General features: G+C 32.8%; 2 protein-coding genes and 1 non-coding gene across 5 annotated transcripts; 1 reads left to right on the top strand and 2 right to left on the bottom strand.

Annotated features, from left to right (window-relative positions):
* The first annotated feature begins 5436 nt into the window (after positions 1 to 5436).
* Positions 5437 to 7683, top strand: LOC120261928 (binding partner of ACD11 1-like). The gene is made up of 6 exons (XM_039269948.1): positions 5437 to 5531; positions 5864 to 5950; positions 6157 to 6260; positions 6348 to 6423; positions 6494 to 6580; positions 6670 to 7683. Exons 1-6 carry the CDS (start codon positions 5460 to 5462, stop codon positions 7135 to 7137), a joined length of 894 nt encoding a protein of 297 aa, XP_039125882.1. The 5' UTR covers positions 5437 to 5459; the 3' UTR covers positions 7138 to 7683.
* Positions 7684 to 9062: 1379 nt separating this feature from the next.
* TRNAG-CCC lies at positions 9063 to 9133 on the bottom strand. The gene has a single exon. It is a non-coding gene; the product is annotated as a tRNA-Gly (tRNA).
* Positions 9134 to 11388: 2255 nt separating this feature from the next.
* On the bottom strand, positions 11389 to 15963 carry LOC120261130 (translocase of chloroplast 34-like). 3 transcript variants are annotated; one of them, XM_039268853.1, is made up of 8 exons: positions 15760 to 15963; positions 13882 to 13993; positions 13685 to 13792; positions 13487 to 13611; positions 12876 to 13140; positions 12386 to 12454; positions 12143 to 12295; positions 11389 to 12033 (listed from the first exon to the last, which is right to left on the bottom strand). In XM_039268853.1, the coding sequence occupies exons 1-8, from the start codon at positions 15861 to 15863 to the stop codon at positions 11935 to 11937; spliced, it is 1035 nt and encodes a 344-aa protein (XP_039124787.1). In that variant the 5' UTR covers positions 15864 to 15963; the 3' UTR covers positions 11389 to 11934. The 3 variants fall into 3 exon arrangements, with proteins under 3 accessions (XP_039124787.1, XP_039124789.1, XP_039124788.1); XM_039268855.1 differs by lacking the exon at positions 15760 to 15963 and adding an exon at positions 14671 to 14842; XM_039268854.1 differs by lacking the exon at positions 15760 to 15963 and adding an exon at positions 14671 to 14842 and having other exon boundaries at positions 13882 to 13996.
* Between the last annotated feature and the right edge of the window lie 24 nt (positions 15964 to 15987).

Here is a 15987-nt window from a genome sequence, read left to right on the forward strand (position 1 = left end):
ATCCAGATTGAAAATCGTCAACTAGAGCACTAATCAGGTATAAATAAATTAGGTATAAATAAATTAAGAAAGCAAAGAGGAGATTGTATATTTATTTTTTCAAAAAAAAAGGTTGTTTATTTATATGAGATCTAATTACCTTTGGCAAGATATATAATATATGTGATGTACTGGGATTTTAAATGTTTAAATCAGTCAAAAATCATATATTTATGTTACACTCAATTAAATTTTGATGCAGAAAAAATATATATATATATATATATATATATATATAACTTTTCAAATGACATTGCAGGACATGACATGAGATGTCACATTATTAACAAACAAATTTAAAAAAAGATTACTTGTATTACTGGTGAGAGTCAGAATATAAACAAAATTTAGAAATTAAATATAATCAGAAGGCAATCAAACACATGGACGTTTGAACATATGGGGAAGAATAGCTTGTTGCGTTAATCAAGAACAAGCATTTCTCCTTTCAACTGTCCCACATTTTGTTCATTCTCATGTCATTAATAGTACTGTACTATACTTTAATGAATTGTTCCTTTCCTTTTTTTCCCAAAAAGAATTACACTCCTCCTAACAACCGCCCCACATTCTGTTCATTAGCATGTCATTAATTGTTCTGTGATATACTTTTAATGAACTGCTCCTTTCTGCCCAAAAACAATTACTCCGTTCTTAAATATATATTGTTTTAAAAAAAAAAATTATTCTAAAATAGTTATCATTTTATAATATTAAAATAATATTTATTTATTTATTTTCTAATTTTACCTATCTTTAATTTTTTAAGTTATATAAATGAAGAAAGTAATATTTATATTCCTAAGAAAAATACATGGTTTCAAAAAAGGGATAGTTTAGTAATTTGGTTATTTTTTATGTTAAAACTTAGATAATTTAATGTTATCCTTAATTTTTATGCAACATCCATAAAAAACATGTGCTCTCTTCATTCCTTTTTATCTGTCATAAACTCATGTTCTTTTTTATCTGTCATTTTTAAACATCAAGAAGCATTTATTATTTTTTTTTCAAAATTACCCTAATACTCTATTCAATTTTTTTCTTGAAATTTAATATGAGAGAGAAATGTGAAGATATAAATTATGGGTAATTTTAAAAAAATAACTAATTTTTTATTAAATTATGTGAAATAACCCACTTTTTTTGGTATGTGAGATTTGGTTATTCACGACAGATAAAAAGGAACGGAGGAGTATTTAAGAACGGAGGGAGTATTTGAAAAAATCAAGAAATCAAAGTATAAACTTAGTCAAATTTAAGAAAAAGAAACAATAAAAATGAGTCAGTGGAAACTTGTTGTAGGGTGTAATGCATGTACTTTTCATACTGCAATAAATTCATACTAATGCGGGCGCGCGCGCACATATATATATATATATATATAAAGGTACATATCCTGTTTTATAAATAAAAAATTAATCAAATAAAAAAATTTATTAAAATAAGATACATCACAAAGGGGTAAAAATGATAAGAAATACATTTTCGAAGTGTTTGTGATACTTAACAAAGTCGTAGTTTATGTATTTCTATGGAAAATAAATATTTATTCATTGGAGGAGGAATATTCAAATTTTGAATATATGTACATATAAAAAATATAGATAAATAAATTTCATTAACTTGAACATGCAAATCTAATTAATGATACTTAATGGGAGGAGGGCAGTGACTTCCATTGCTGGCATTAGGGTCCCTGGTGCAACTTGAACTTCCAGGTGGCGCGGAAGGGCCTCTCGGCAGAGACTGAAATGCAAGAACTCCTCTACGGAACAAAGCTTCATCATCTCCTACAAATGGCCTTGTTGCATAGGTAACTTGAAAGCTCCCATACAACAGCACCACCACCATCAACATTAGAAACAAAGCTCTATAATAATAAGACTGCATTTTTCTTTTTCTACTCTGAATTATGTTTAAAACAAAATGCATGTGATGAGAGTATGCATATATATAGATATATATATAAGTCATGGTGACCATTGACATATATATAGAGAGGAGTGCAACGGTAATTGATATGCTTCTTCTTACTTATTGTCTCTCTTTTTCTCGCGGGAAGGGAAGCTTTGAACGCAAGGAAGCGATCAATTAAGTTTCCGGTAAAGAAGTCTAGTGGAATTTGCATTACCAATGTGGAGTAGTTGAATTCAAATGCATTTATATATAAATTAAACGGTAAAGAATTAATTTATGAAAAATGGTCAATTAATTGATTAATATTGAATGGAATTATAGAGACCTTTGCAGAAGTGGAACATGCATGCACCTAGCTAATGCTATGCAACAGACCGCATAAGATAATATTACTTGAAGAGAATATGTTATCGGCTATGCTCTTTACCATTTAGTTTTTATGGAAAAGTTGGTTGCTTTTATATACATACATTCATATATATATATATGTATGTATGAACATATATGACAAGAATAGTCTTTTCTTTTACTATATAGTTAGATGCGCATATCTATTTAATAGATATTCACATTGCATTACTCTCAATGATTTATTTGCCTCATTTAGTTTTTATCTTAACCTTGATGTTACATGCATCTCATTTTTATTAATGTAATTAATTATGTGTGTTTTATCTACATTAACTGGCTGGGTGATATTGACAATAATATGGTCTTATTACTATTATTGTAAATAGGCGGGTGGTTGTCTCATTACTATGAATATTTTTTTTTTTAAGTTAAATATGGATAAATCACAAATTTATTGAAATAAAAACAGAAGTACAGAGTAGAGCCATTTCTCACCAGTGGTGAGGAAGTACGAAGAAACAGTAAAGGAGAAACAGAAAGTACAGAGAAATAACAGAAAATACTAAAAAAACGGAAGATGTCGTCTAACATCTCAGGCCTTCTTAGATGGATGTATATATATATAATCTCAGGCCTTCTTAGATGGATGATATATATATATATATATATATATATATATATATATATATATATATATGTATGTATACACAGGCATCTGCGTACTGTTTTTGGAGGGGGACATGGGGGACCAGCACCTTTTGTTGGTACATCAATAAGTGATGTATTCAATATTGTTAGCCCTCTATACCATTCAAATGCCCATTCCTCTATGATTTACTCCATTTGCTCTCATCTTTATTTTCGGTATGTTTTATGCATCTCTTTTGATTAATGTAAATATTATATAGGTTTCATAAACATTAATTATATACGCGCGCACACAACACACATAACCATAATGAGGTAAGCTCAAAATTGAGTAGCTAAACCTGATCGAGCCTTTTGGGTTTAAAATTAGTTTAGATTTTTTTGGAAAGCATAATTTATTTATTTATTTAAAAAAAAAGTCAAATCAAACTCGAAATTAAAATTGATGTGATTTTATTTTTGAGAATTTTAATTTGATTAGATTTATTTTAAAATTAAGACCTCATTATTTATAGTTTTATACATTAAATTTTGTTTATTATGATATATTCATATATTTTGAGTTATCTAAATCTCTAAAGTCAAAATTTTAAATTGAGTTAAATTGAGTTTGAGCTTTTATAGAGCTTAGAGTTTAAATTGCTTACAATTAATATTAATAGTAATATTAACATTAATTAATTAATTATAATAAAATGGGCAAACTGTGTCTTAAAGGCATGCACATCACTGTAAATTGATTGTCCATCTCGTGCATATTCACCCGATAGATACATGGATTGGGTTATAAATTCGTTTCCATAACTAATGATTTTTTTTTGGGCATTATTATATTTGGCCTATTTTAAACTCTGATCAATTAATAAAAGTCCCATATATAAAACATCTTCCATAGTAAAATCAATACCACTAAATCATATATTGTTTAGTACTACTAACAAATAGCTTTACTGAATTCTGTTACCATACAACTATATATATATATATATATCTTTCTCTGAGGAGTCGATCAGACCAAATATTTTGAAAATTCATTGTGCAAGAGCATTAATTAAAAGTCAAAATAACTAGGTGAAGTTAGAGAAAAATATCATTGATCAAACACTAATTAAAACAAACATGAATTGACTGTTCATATATAAAGAATAAACGCTTGTTCTGTAGAACTCCTTAATTTGGTGCCAAATAGTCTTCTTCCTCACAAAGAACACAGTACATATCAAGAAAAATAAGAAGAAAAATACAACTTCTCATGAACCTTCAAAGACATGAATCTTTGTGAGCACATCGATTATTTAAATAAATAAATAATAATAATATATGTAGATGCATCTGAGCCTAATGTTTTAATTTGGAGTTGGACATGGGCGACCATTCTTGTTGTGAGTGTCATTACTGCATCCTGAAGGCCCTGAAGTTGGTGGTGTTGGACCTTTTGGAAGAGACTCCATTAATGCTAATTCTCCATACCACTTCTCTCTTTGCAAAGGCCTCATTGCATAAACACTCGGTGTTGAGTTCTCAACCATCATCATGAGACCTAGCATTAATCCTACAACTAGTTTTCCTCTCCTGCTTAAATTCATCTTCTTTCAATATTACTAACTCTTGCAAAACTCTCAAGCAAAGTGAAACTTCCTATCCTTGAGAAGATGTATTTATATTATAGATTTTTAAGGGTGAGCACTTAGTTTGATGACTTGATGAATATATATATTTATATGGTGGACCTTGAAAAAACTCTTTTCTTTTCACACATAAGCCCAGCATTAATTAGCAAATCAATACATATTACTTTGTTGTAATAAGGAATGCTTGACTTGCACACAGGACTTTAGACTTGTGAAACATGACATATTAATTCAATAGTCTTATTCAAAAGTCATAACTCATACTGAGAAAGAATGAGAAGGTATACAGCTGAATTTTGAGGCTTTGAATTTGTCTTTAAAAGTTGGTAGAACATGTGTAACATTGAATAGATGCATGCTGCCATGGCATTGTTTATTAGTTACAGGTGTTTTTAAACATCTTGGACTTATTATTCATAGTTTCCGTCCAATTGTAGCGTGTATACATATTGAGCGATTCTTTTCAAATTACACAACGTACGGCCACTATCATTAATTATATTTTCTAAATTCAGTGATTCTCTAGCTTTTTTTTTTTTTGGTGTTTTATTAATTTTTTGTCACTTTGAGTTTTGTAATGTTTTTTTAAATGAACATGGTTTATTCCATTTTCTCAATAAAAAATATATTTGTGAATGTTTTCCAAGAATAGAAGAATAGAAAACGCTGGAATATTTTAACGACTTATTACTCTTCCGCGGTTTACAGTAATCCCACCTCCACATATTCAGCGAAACATACGACCGTTTCCCGCCCCCTCCAAACAGAATGTCTGTTTTCTTGCTTCCCAACTCGGCAACTCCTACCTACTTAAACGGTTCCTGTACACGTGTCCTTTCACCTTTGGTGGTGATAGTTACACACACCTAAATGTTTTGTTTTGTTGAAATTTTCTCCATTTCTTGGGATCCAGAGCTCTCAATTTCATTGAATTTAATGGAGGTGAGTTGAGAGATCTTTTCCTCCATTTTTATGGTTTTCTTTTGTCTAAATAAAAATTTGAGTAAATTCTTGTGAATCCTCATGATTTCTGATTTATTGATTGGGATTGACATTTAATTTGTTCTGTTCTGTGAATGAAATTCTAATTAAGATGAATGGTGATTAGAACAAAGTGGATTACAGCTTCTCTGTTTCATTTCCCATTCTGTTATTAATTTACTATTATTTTTATTGCTGAATATCTTGGTGTTTAATCTTCTTTGTTTTCTCATAAATTTATTGAATATATATATATATATATATATATAATTGATGAGCAATTGCATCTGCAGGTCTCATTGGATGATTGCAATCAGGAGAAGGGAATGGATTCCCAGATGGTGATAAATGAAACTAATTGGACGATTGATGTCTCTGATGTGAGAATTGAAAATTTTTTCACTCTCAAATTCTCATATAATGAACTTTTATATGTAATTTTGGTGATAAATCACTAGAATATCATGTAAAAATATAAACTACTCTTCAAAGAATCTCTGTTTTTAGTTATCAACCAATGCTTGATTTTTTTTAAAATTTTTTTTAAACCACTCTTTTGATCAATCAATCAATCAATCAATTGCAGATAAGAACAGTGCTAGTTAGAAACATTTCAATTGCTGTCACTGAAAGGGATGTAAGAGAATTCTTTTCGTTTTCAGGGGAAATTGATTACATTGAAATGCAAAGGTTTTCTTTTTACCTCCTTAAATTTCATTTGCAAATTTTTCCCTTAAAAGTTTGGTTTAAATTGAGACATTGCTTCACTTGTGGTAGTGAATCAGAAAAATCTCAACTAGCATTTGTGACTTTCAAAGATTCACAAGGAGCAGATACAGCAATGCTTCTCTCAGTAAGTAAAATTTCCGCGAAATTTTATCCATATTACTTGTAACATTAATTTAGTTCACGTTCAATCTCAGGGTGCAACTATAGCCGATCTTCCGGTCACTATAACACAAGTTATGGATTACCGATTACCCCCGGGCTATTACAAACAACCCATCATCGTAAGTACATTATTAATTCTATCAACTTAAGCTTTTAAGTTGAATCAAGCACATACTCATCTAATTGATGATAACTTATAACTTTGAAGGAAAGAGAACTACCACCAGCAGGGTCTGCAGTACGAAAAGCCGAAAATGTGGTGAGTAGTATGCTTGCAAAAGGTTTTAGTCTTGGCAAGGATGCATTAAAAAGGGCCAAGTCATTTGATGAGAAGCATCACTTGGTGCACAATGCCTCTGTAACAGTGGCATCCATTAATCAGAAAATTGGACTCAGTGAAAAGATTGGCATTGGGACATCAATGGTCAGTGAGAAAGTTAGAGAAGTTGATGAACATTTTCAGGTGTCAGAGATTACTAGATCAGCCTATGCTGCCGCCGAGGAGACAGTGAGCAATGCAAGTTCAGTACTAATGAGCAACCAGTATGTCTCAACTGGTGCTTCATGGGTCTCAAATGTCTTTGGTATGGTTGCGAAGGCGGCCGGAGATGTTAGCATGATGACTAAAGAGAAGGTGGACAAGGCCGAGATTGAGAAGGAGATTATTCCATACTAATATGGTATCAGAGCTTGGTTTGTAATATACTCGACACAAAAGACTTTGACTTAGTATACTCCACACAAGACTTAAAAGTCAAAGTCAATGTTAGAGGTTATATATATACATATATATGTTACTTTAACACTAGTTATTCTTGAGAGCAAAGTAGGGAAAATTAAGAAGGCAGAATTTCCAATGGTTTTGAGCAAAATTATGGAGTGGATTGAAGAGAGTTTAAGTGATAGTCCTTTGGGGAAGAGTATTTTGTATTGTATTTTGTGTTCTTCTTTATCATCTGAAGAGAATGAAGGCTTGAAAGAGGAACTTGAAAATGAAAGTGATGATCCGGCGATCGCCGGAAACCATGAGGCGCAGGAGCATTTCAGGGGACGTCTTCTTGGCCCTTGATGTTTTTGTTTCTTTTTGTGTTTGTCTTTGTGTTTGGCTAGTGTTTTTCTTCTCTTCTGAAACTAGTGATATTGTTCTTTAAGTTTTACACTTGGATGGATGTATGACTTGTTAGTGTTGTAATGAATGATTACCAGTATGATTATATGTAAATTTGGCTTCTGTTTTTGCTGTTTTGGATGATAACTACTTTGTTGTGTGAGAGTAAGAACTGGGAGAGAAAAGATCATATTATCTTGAGGATTTGCCCAAAAAAAAAAAAGGCTTTCTTTTTTTCCCTATATAATGAAGTTTGTCTGAAATTACTTTGAGTTGGGAATGAAAGATCAGAGATGCATTCGAAAATATTTGCAGATTTACCAAAAAGTTCATGTCAGTGACATTAGTCTGATATAATAAAAAATAAGTGCAGAATTTTTAAGCATCCGATTTCAAGTTTTAATAAACACAACAATAATAGTAATAGGTCCTCAATGTATATATTCAGATTTACAGTTCAAACTTTGTGTTCCCAAATGAAGGCATGTAGATTGAACTATCAATTCTCATTTCATGTCAAAATCGTGTTTGTTATATTTATAAAAAAACAAATATACAAATATATAACATCAGCAGCAACATCATCACCATTAATGAAAACAGTGAAATTTGATATGGATTTTGGAAGACATTATTATGAAAGTAGTAGCTCTTTAGCTTCATTTCCAACTAAAATATGTTACGGTTAACATAATATAAAAAAAAAAGAGTCAATTTCATCTATCGGTGATTTATCTAAATTATTAAAAAAAATAAAAATAACAATAAAATTCATGTAAACCCACCCACCCCACACGCTCTAAATATAAAGACTTTCTAAGGAAGTAATTATAATAAAAAAAAAAAAAAAATTGTTTCGGCTATCTCTTGAAAAAAATGAAAAACTAACTTTGTTTTTTAATGAAACGAAGAAAGGTGCATACATATTATGGTGAGAAATGTTGAGTAGTGCGCCAGGTTGGCATGCACTCTACCTTGTGTTTTGACTTTTGAGAGTCATTGTTTGTCCACTAACTTTAAAGTTAAATAAAAAAACATAACAGACGAGTGGTAGTAGGCCAATTGAGCTTGATCATATCATTGCAAAAGACTATGCTTATCGTGTCATATATATACTCCTATTTTATATTCTAAAATTGTGTGGTGAGTAGTAGGCAATCTGTAGATATGTTTTCTTTAATATATATTTCTCTATCACAGATTCACAAGAAGCATGGCATGGCATGGAGACTTGTGCAACTTTTTTTTTTTCCAGACTAGAGAATTTAATATATATATATATATATATATATATAAATTTCGATTTGTCAAAAACATTAGATAGATGGAGTATGAAAATTATATTAGTGCTTAAGATGACATAATGATATACCAAAAAGGAAGTCTCCCCAACTCCCAAGAACTTGCAAGGCTTCTTCATTTTATAATTAATAAATATATATGGTAAAAAAAAATTGATTGATTTAGTGATGATGATATACATAATTAAAAACTGCGCATCCGGGGAATCGAACCCCGGTCAGTACCGTGGGAGGGTACTATGATACCACTACACCAGATGCGCTTCCTTGCTTGTGCTTCCTTAAAAACTATAAGACTTTTAATATTTCTCCATAATATCTTCACTCTTACAACTACGTAGATAATAAAATCTTCATATATGCCAAAGTTTGATATCATTTGAGATAATAAAAAACTTATCACCCTGCAATCTCCCCCACTCAAAAGTCTCAAATCTTACTAATTACTTATCCATAATTCTCTCTCAAATAATAATAATATCATGATTTTTCAGTGAATATATTAATTATATTCTATTAAGTTTTGTCATTCCCACCCAGGGGTGGTAACGGGGCGGAGTGGGGGCGGGGAGGCCTCTCCCCGTCCCCCTCCCCACCAATAGCGGAGACGGGGATTCCTCATCCCCGATTCTCCGATGGGAGAAATTTGCTTCCCCATCCCTATCCCCGCAGGGATCCCCTCCCCGCGGGGATCCTCAAGGGGATTTTCTATTTGCAAACATATTATTACATTTGGAACATGAAAACTATTCTACATAGATATATATACATAAAAATATGATAACATTAAAACTACTCAACATAGTGCTCAACAAACTTATCAAACCAACATTTAAACACTTAAAAAAAATTTCTCCAAATGGTAGTCAATATAAAGCAAAACATAAAATTTAGAATTCATACAAGTAGGTAGTATGTTATTACAATCAAATAAAACGACGACTTAACATATGTACTTCGGCTTTTGAATTTATATAAAACCTCTCATAACTAATTTTAATTGTTATTAGTTTAAAATAAATATTTTATGTAATTAGTCCAATTAAATTAAAATTAGAGTTTTTTATATCATTTTTAGGCTTTTGAATTTTTGAATGTTGGAAAAAATTACACATATATATATATATATATATATATATATATATATATATATATATATATATATATATATATATTAATCTTAATTGGGTCGGGGATCCCCACAAGGCGGGGAGAGCATTCCCCGCCCCCATCCCCGTTTAGGAAATGGGGAGGGATTGGTCTGTTGGGAATTCGGATTCCCACTGAAGATCGAGAGAGAAAAATAAAGTAGAAAACAATCACAAGAAAGACAAGATTTACGTGGTTCGGCAAGATTGCCTACGTCCACGGCCGCACTAGGGTTTTTATTTCAATATCCGAAAGCACTCATACATCTTACAAGGGACTGTCTATATATAGAAGAAATCGGGGTATATCTGGATTAGATCTTTGAGGCATATCTGGATTAGAACTCTGAGGCATATCTGGAAGAGGGTAAATCATATCTGGATCCTAGCCCTATCTGGATCCTAAACTTATCCAGATCCTAAACCTATCTGGATATAAATCCTATCTGGGTACAATTTACAAGATTATCAAACTATAATCCTAACCATATACAAATTACCCTTGTATCCTACTGCGGGGCGTTCTCCCCGCACCTCCAACCTAAACTGATGCTCTCCCGCACCTCCTGGGGTGTCACACAATCAGGCTCCACATACCCAACATGGTCCCCATCCCCACCCCCACGGGGGAGAGATTCTGGGAATCTCCATCCCCATCGGATCGGATCCCCATAGGGATGGGGGATTCCTCGCCCCACTACCACCCCTATTCCCACCTCAGTGTATTTGTGTAGTAAATTCTTAACTGTTTCTTAAGACAAACCCAGACCAAAATATTTACAAGTCGGAGAATTACTTATCAATTTCATTTCAGGAACATGGCATTTGATAATTTGATGTAGTTGAAACGGTAACGGATTTTAGTTATTAATATTTTTATAAATTCTTATATTTAAAAATATATTTGAAAAAAATATAGGAGAATCGAACTCAATATTTGGTTGGATGTATTGATAAAAAAAATTCTAAGTTTTGATTTGAAGAAACTATGTTTAGTTTGGTATATTTAAAACATATGGACAGTTAGGGTGAGATTTCCCACCCATGTTGACCATTAGATTTTATTAATACAAAATAAATAATTAAAAAAATATTTCATTGTTTTTAGTACGTAATTATGTTTTTATTGTATTAAATTCACTTCATATGTCTAATATGTTTTGTTTATTTCTTTATTATTTATTTGTTTTTAGATAATATAAAATTCAGCTTTCTCAACTTTTAAAATTAGATTACCAAAAGCCAAACCAGCATAAGAAATAATAAATCCAAATTAGAAAATAAAAAATAAAGCAAACTGAACCAAATTAATTGCAAAAACTAACTATTAATATTTGAGATACTTCATGCAAATAATTAAAAAATAAAAATAAAAATAAACCACACTCCATTAAGATAAAAGAGGGTACAAAAAAGTGCAATGCATAGAACAATCAGCAAAATCTATTCATGGAGGTGACTAACTAATTTGACAAAAAATTGATTTCATCAATTGGTAATCCTTGAAAAATGAAATCCTCAAATAATTTGACAAAAATCTAATCATGGAGGTGGGGACTTCATCAAATTAAAGCCAATTGAATGCACTCTCAAATGAACTGCTTGATACGTGTAACGCCCCAAGCACAAGGCTTCAATTTACAGTAATTGGAGCCAATACGACGGACAGGCAAGAGCGCTCAATGCACAGAACAATCAGCAGATGCAGCCATTAAGAGCACAAAAGTTGACTAACTAATTTCTGTGTTTTATCAACAGCATGACTAACTAATCAGTTTCTATGTTTCTCTCGATCCAGAACTTATATTATGAACAGTGTGACTAACTAATTTAAGTGTTTTTGAGTTTTTCAGAAAAACAAAAGTTACATTCACCAGATGGAAGAAAAGTACCTTATGCTCAATTCTTCCAACTCTTTAACTGGTGAAGTCCGAGCCATGTTGTTCCTTGAATGATTTGGTTTCCTTTGCAATGTCATTGTCTATGGCTAGCTTAATTAGTTTCACTAGCAAGCACTGGAAAGCAGGAAGAAAAAAAGTAAAAACAGGATGAAGTTAGTATTTGGTGTGAAATAGTATTATTCAGTACCTGATTTGAATGTAAGAGAAGGCCACAAAAGCTAACCTCAATCAGTACCATAGGTATAAAGACCAACTTGCCAAAGAGGGTTGAGTCAGTTACTTTCGGGACAACAGAGATAGCCCCACTACCATTCAAGGCAACACCTGTGATTACTTCCATCAAGTTTGGAATCCATACAGTACCATCAGGAACAATCTGTTTTAAGAACAAATTTAGTCTCTTAACTGCATTAAGATTAGGATACAACAAAGAAAACATGGCCTGGAAAGAAAATGGGCTGCCTACCTTTTCCCCAAGACCATTCGTCTCACATCTCCAAGAATTTTCAACCAGAGCTACTGGAATCCCATGATCCTAACAAAGCAAAGGAAGAATGTTTCTTAGCTCATTCTTATCTTCACTTATTTAAACAACGAGAAACCAATTGAACATGGTCGAATCATGGAAAGTAATAACCATTAGTATGGCATGATCAAGGGAGAACAACCGCTAATTGGTTCATATAAAATAAAGTGGCTGCATCACTGTTGTGGACTTGATATCAATAGAAATGAATAAAATTCAGCAAAATTAAGAAAATTTCAATTGAAGTTCAGATGATAAAGTTGCTAAAAATGGTTATTTATCCACTTTCATCATGTATGTATATATATAACTAATAGAACTGATACAGTCAAAAGAGTTTATTGATATCTAAAATTAAGTTTAAGATAGAAAACAGATACATGCTCAAAAAATGATTTCAAAAATTTGTCAGAGATGAACTAGTTCATACCTGAAATTCTTGTTGATTTATACAAGCACCTGACCTGATGAATTTCAGTACTGCTTCAGATCGTTCAGCAAAATACTCTATATAATCCAACCCACTGGGTGGTGTGAATTGAGCATGGGTTAAGGCAACCAAACACCTCCTCCATATTTCTTTACCAAAATTGTCAGTGATGGCTTTAGCGACATCTCTATCCAAGTTACCTACTCTATATGCATCTAAACGACACACATAGATGAGAACATCGATAGTCTTGTTCAGAAGAAATCTGTCATATAAGAGCAGCCTCTTCTCATTATATAACTAATAGAAATAAAGCACACCAGTATAATGTATTGAAAGGGCTCCATCCACAAGTATTCACAAGCAGTTACAAAAACCAGACTTCCTTCTTATTTGTGATTTCCATTAACAAAGTAATAGATCAAAGGTTCACATTAAGAAGATCATAATTATAAAGTAGGAACAGGGCAATCTTAATGTGGATTTCCCTTGCCAGTTAGCATATATATATATATATATATATATTAACATCATTTTCTTTCTATTTCCTTAACATATCAGTATAAGAGCAAGAAGTAAGTTGCAAGAAATTACTGGAATAGAATACAAACCTCCTAATGCTACTGAGGGTTTGCTTATTGACTTGTCCATCTGAAACTAGCCCGGGGGTGTCAATGATGTTCAAAGTGAACCCACCTCGAGAGCGTGAGAACATCAGTGGTGTTGACCCTTCTTCCTGTATAACGTAGTTGAAAATTATAAAAAGGCCAAAAATCACACCTTCAAAAGAATTTAATATAGTGCATCACCTGAAAGGCAGTGACAGAGGACACTCTCTCCCCTAAAATGGAGTTCACTATTGATGATTTTCCCACACCACCTTTCCCCATCACCAAGATCGTCAATGTGTTCACATTCTGCAATAGAAGAAACCATCGGACATACGAGAACAAAAGTCATGCTAAATATAAGAGATATATATATATATATGAGTTAAAATCAGGACCTGTTGATTCAGATTCCCAAACAAGACATCCAGCTTGGCCTGTGTAGGTTCAGGGAATGTTTGGAAACCAGACCACTCACTAGCTGCTTTGATCTCCATATATGAAAACCTACTGCTGAAAATCATTAAAGAAAAACGTTAGGTACAGCATTGAAAAAGAAAATTCATGAGAAATAAGGTTATAACCAGCTATTATTCAAATAAATATATTACATTGATGAATAAAAGGCATTAAAAGGAAAAGAATAAGATATATATATATATATATATATATATCCCATACAAACACAATTCAGTGCAGCCCTTGCAAGGAAACAGCTCAAAAAGTATAGAAATAAAAGAACATAAATTACACAACACACACACAATGAAATGCCCAGAATTCAGATAAAATTATGAAAAAATAGAAACAAATATCATTAAGAATTATAAAATCTCCTCGAGCGAGCTTGATGGGAATTACTGATCTAACTACACTTCTTTAGAAAAAGCATAAATAGAAGGAATATATAACGAGAATCGTCAACTAGCTACGATCTCAATAATGGTGACAAATCAAAGAATTCTTCAAAGAAAAAATCAAGATTATGACGAAAAATTAGCATTCCGGTTTCTAAATAGCACAAGAACACCAATGAGAGAACAACATTACAAGAATCACCATGCAAAGCAAAAAATAGCAATTGAAATGCAAAAACAAGTGAAAACTAAACGAATCACTAGGGAATCAAGAAAACGTAAACCCTAGAACAGGACGGCAGTGGAGTTGTGAGCTTCGAAAGAGCTCACCCGATCGAAGAACCGCGAATCCCAAAAAACGCGAAATGGTTTATCGACGTTTTCAGGAAGCTGAACCGCCAATTAAGGAAATGAAATTTATTAGGAGTGGAGGACCACTAATGAGGGTGACGAAATCATGAGGGTATTGGCCTCGGGATCGTAACTTTGGGAGGTGATCTTACGGCGGATGGCAGCTCAATGTGGGGGCTGGTGGTTCTAGTGACGTATCACTCCTCAATTCACAGGAATTAGTTACTCTATTTTTTTATTTTTTTTTTAAGAAATAATGGACATTTGCCTGCAAAACCTTACAATTGCTTTTCCCACAAAAACTAGTGATTTGATTGAAAATTTGATTAAATTTTACAAAATGATATACAAATAAACCTGTATATATATCATGAGGCCATGAAAGGGAAGACAAACCAACAAACACCTGAAAAATTAGAACAAATATTTTTTAAGTAGCTAACAATAAAAGAAAAATCCAGTATAGTTACTTGCAGCGGAGAGTGTAGTTAGAAGCAGAACAGCTGTGGTTCCCATGGAGGGAAAAGAATTTTTGAAAAAATGAGGGTGTAAGAGGTAAATTCATGTTTGCCAAGGGGGTAATAAGTGAAAGTCCCTTCCAAAAATGATGAAAATCCCATGTTAGCTTTGCCTTCGATGTGGATGAGAAATGAGAAGCTGTTGTGCTATCCTATCCATCTTCTCACCTCTCCTCAAACCACCACCACCACCACCACCACCACCACCACCATGCTTCACTCTCCACTCACCATTAATAAGTTGCCGGGCTCGAGCAGCAGGAAGACAAGGAGCTGCTCAACAACTGGTGAGCCCGTGTAGAGCTCGAAGGAGAGTGAGATATGACAATGATGATGAAGATGACGACGAGGAGTATGGAAACAATGCGGAGTTCCAAATGTTGGAGGCTTACAGTGACTCAGCTCGCTCCGAGGCCCTTCTTGTTCGTGCCACAGTCGATGACCAAGAAGAGGAAGTTCTTGTCTTCAGGGTGCACACTTGGTCTTTTTAATCCCTGTCAGTCTATTTTAATAGAAACAGAAATAATTCAACAACTTATACTCACTGAACTGGATTAAATTTTCGGCACAGGGGTTCTCATCTTGCTTGAGTGGTAGAACAGCACCAGATCCATCCAAAAGTGTTCTCCCAGCCAATGCAGTGATACAGTCCATTGATGTAGTTAGGGGGCCATTTGATCCTTCTAATATTGAGTACCTGGAGAAAGGCTTGACCTGGGAGGCATTCAAGACACGGCTCCAGGCTCTGTGAATGAAGATGATATCTGCAAGTCTGCAA

This window comes from Dioscorea cayenensis, chromosome 5, assembly GCF_009730915.1.
Source record: "Dioscorea cayenensis subsp. rotundata cultivar TDr96_F1 chromosome 5, TDr96_F1_v2_PseudoChromosome.rev07_lg8_w22 25.fasta, whole genome shotgun sequence".
Classification (NCBI taxonomy): Eukaryota; Viridiplantae; Streptophyta; class Magnoliopsida; order Dioscoreales; family Dioscoreaceae; genus Dioscorea; species Dioscorea cayenensis.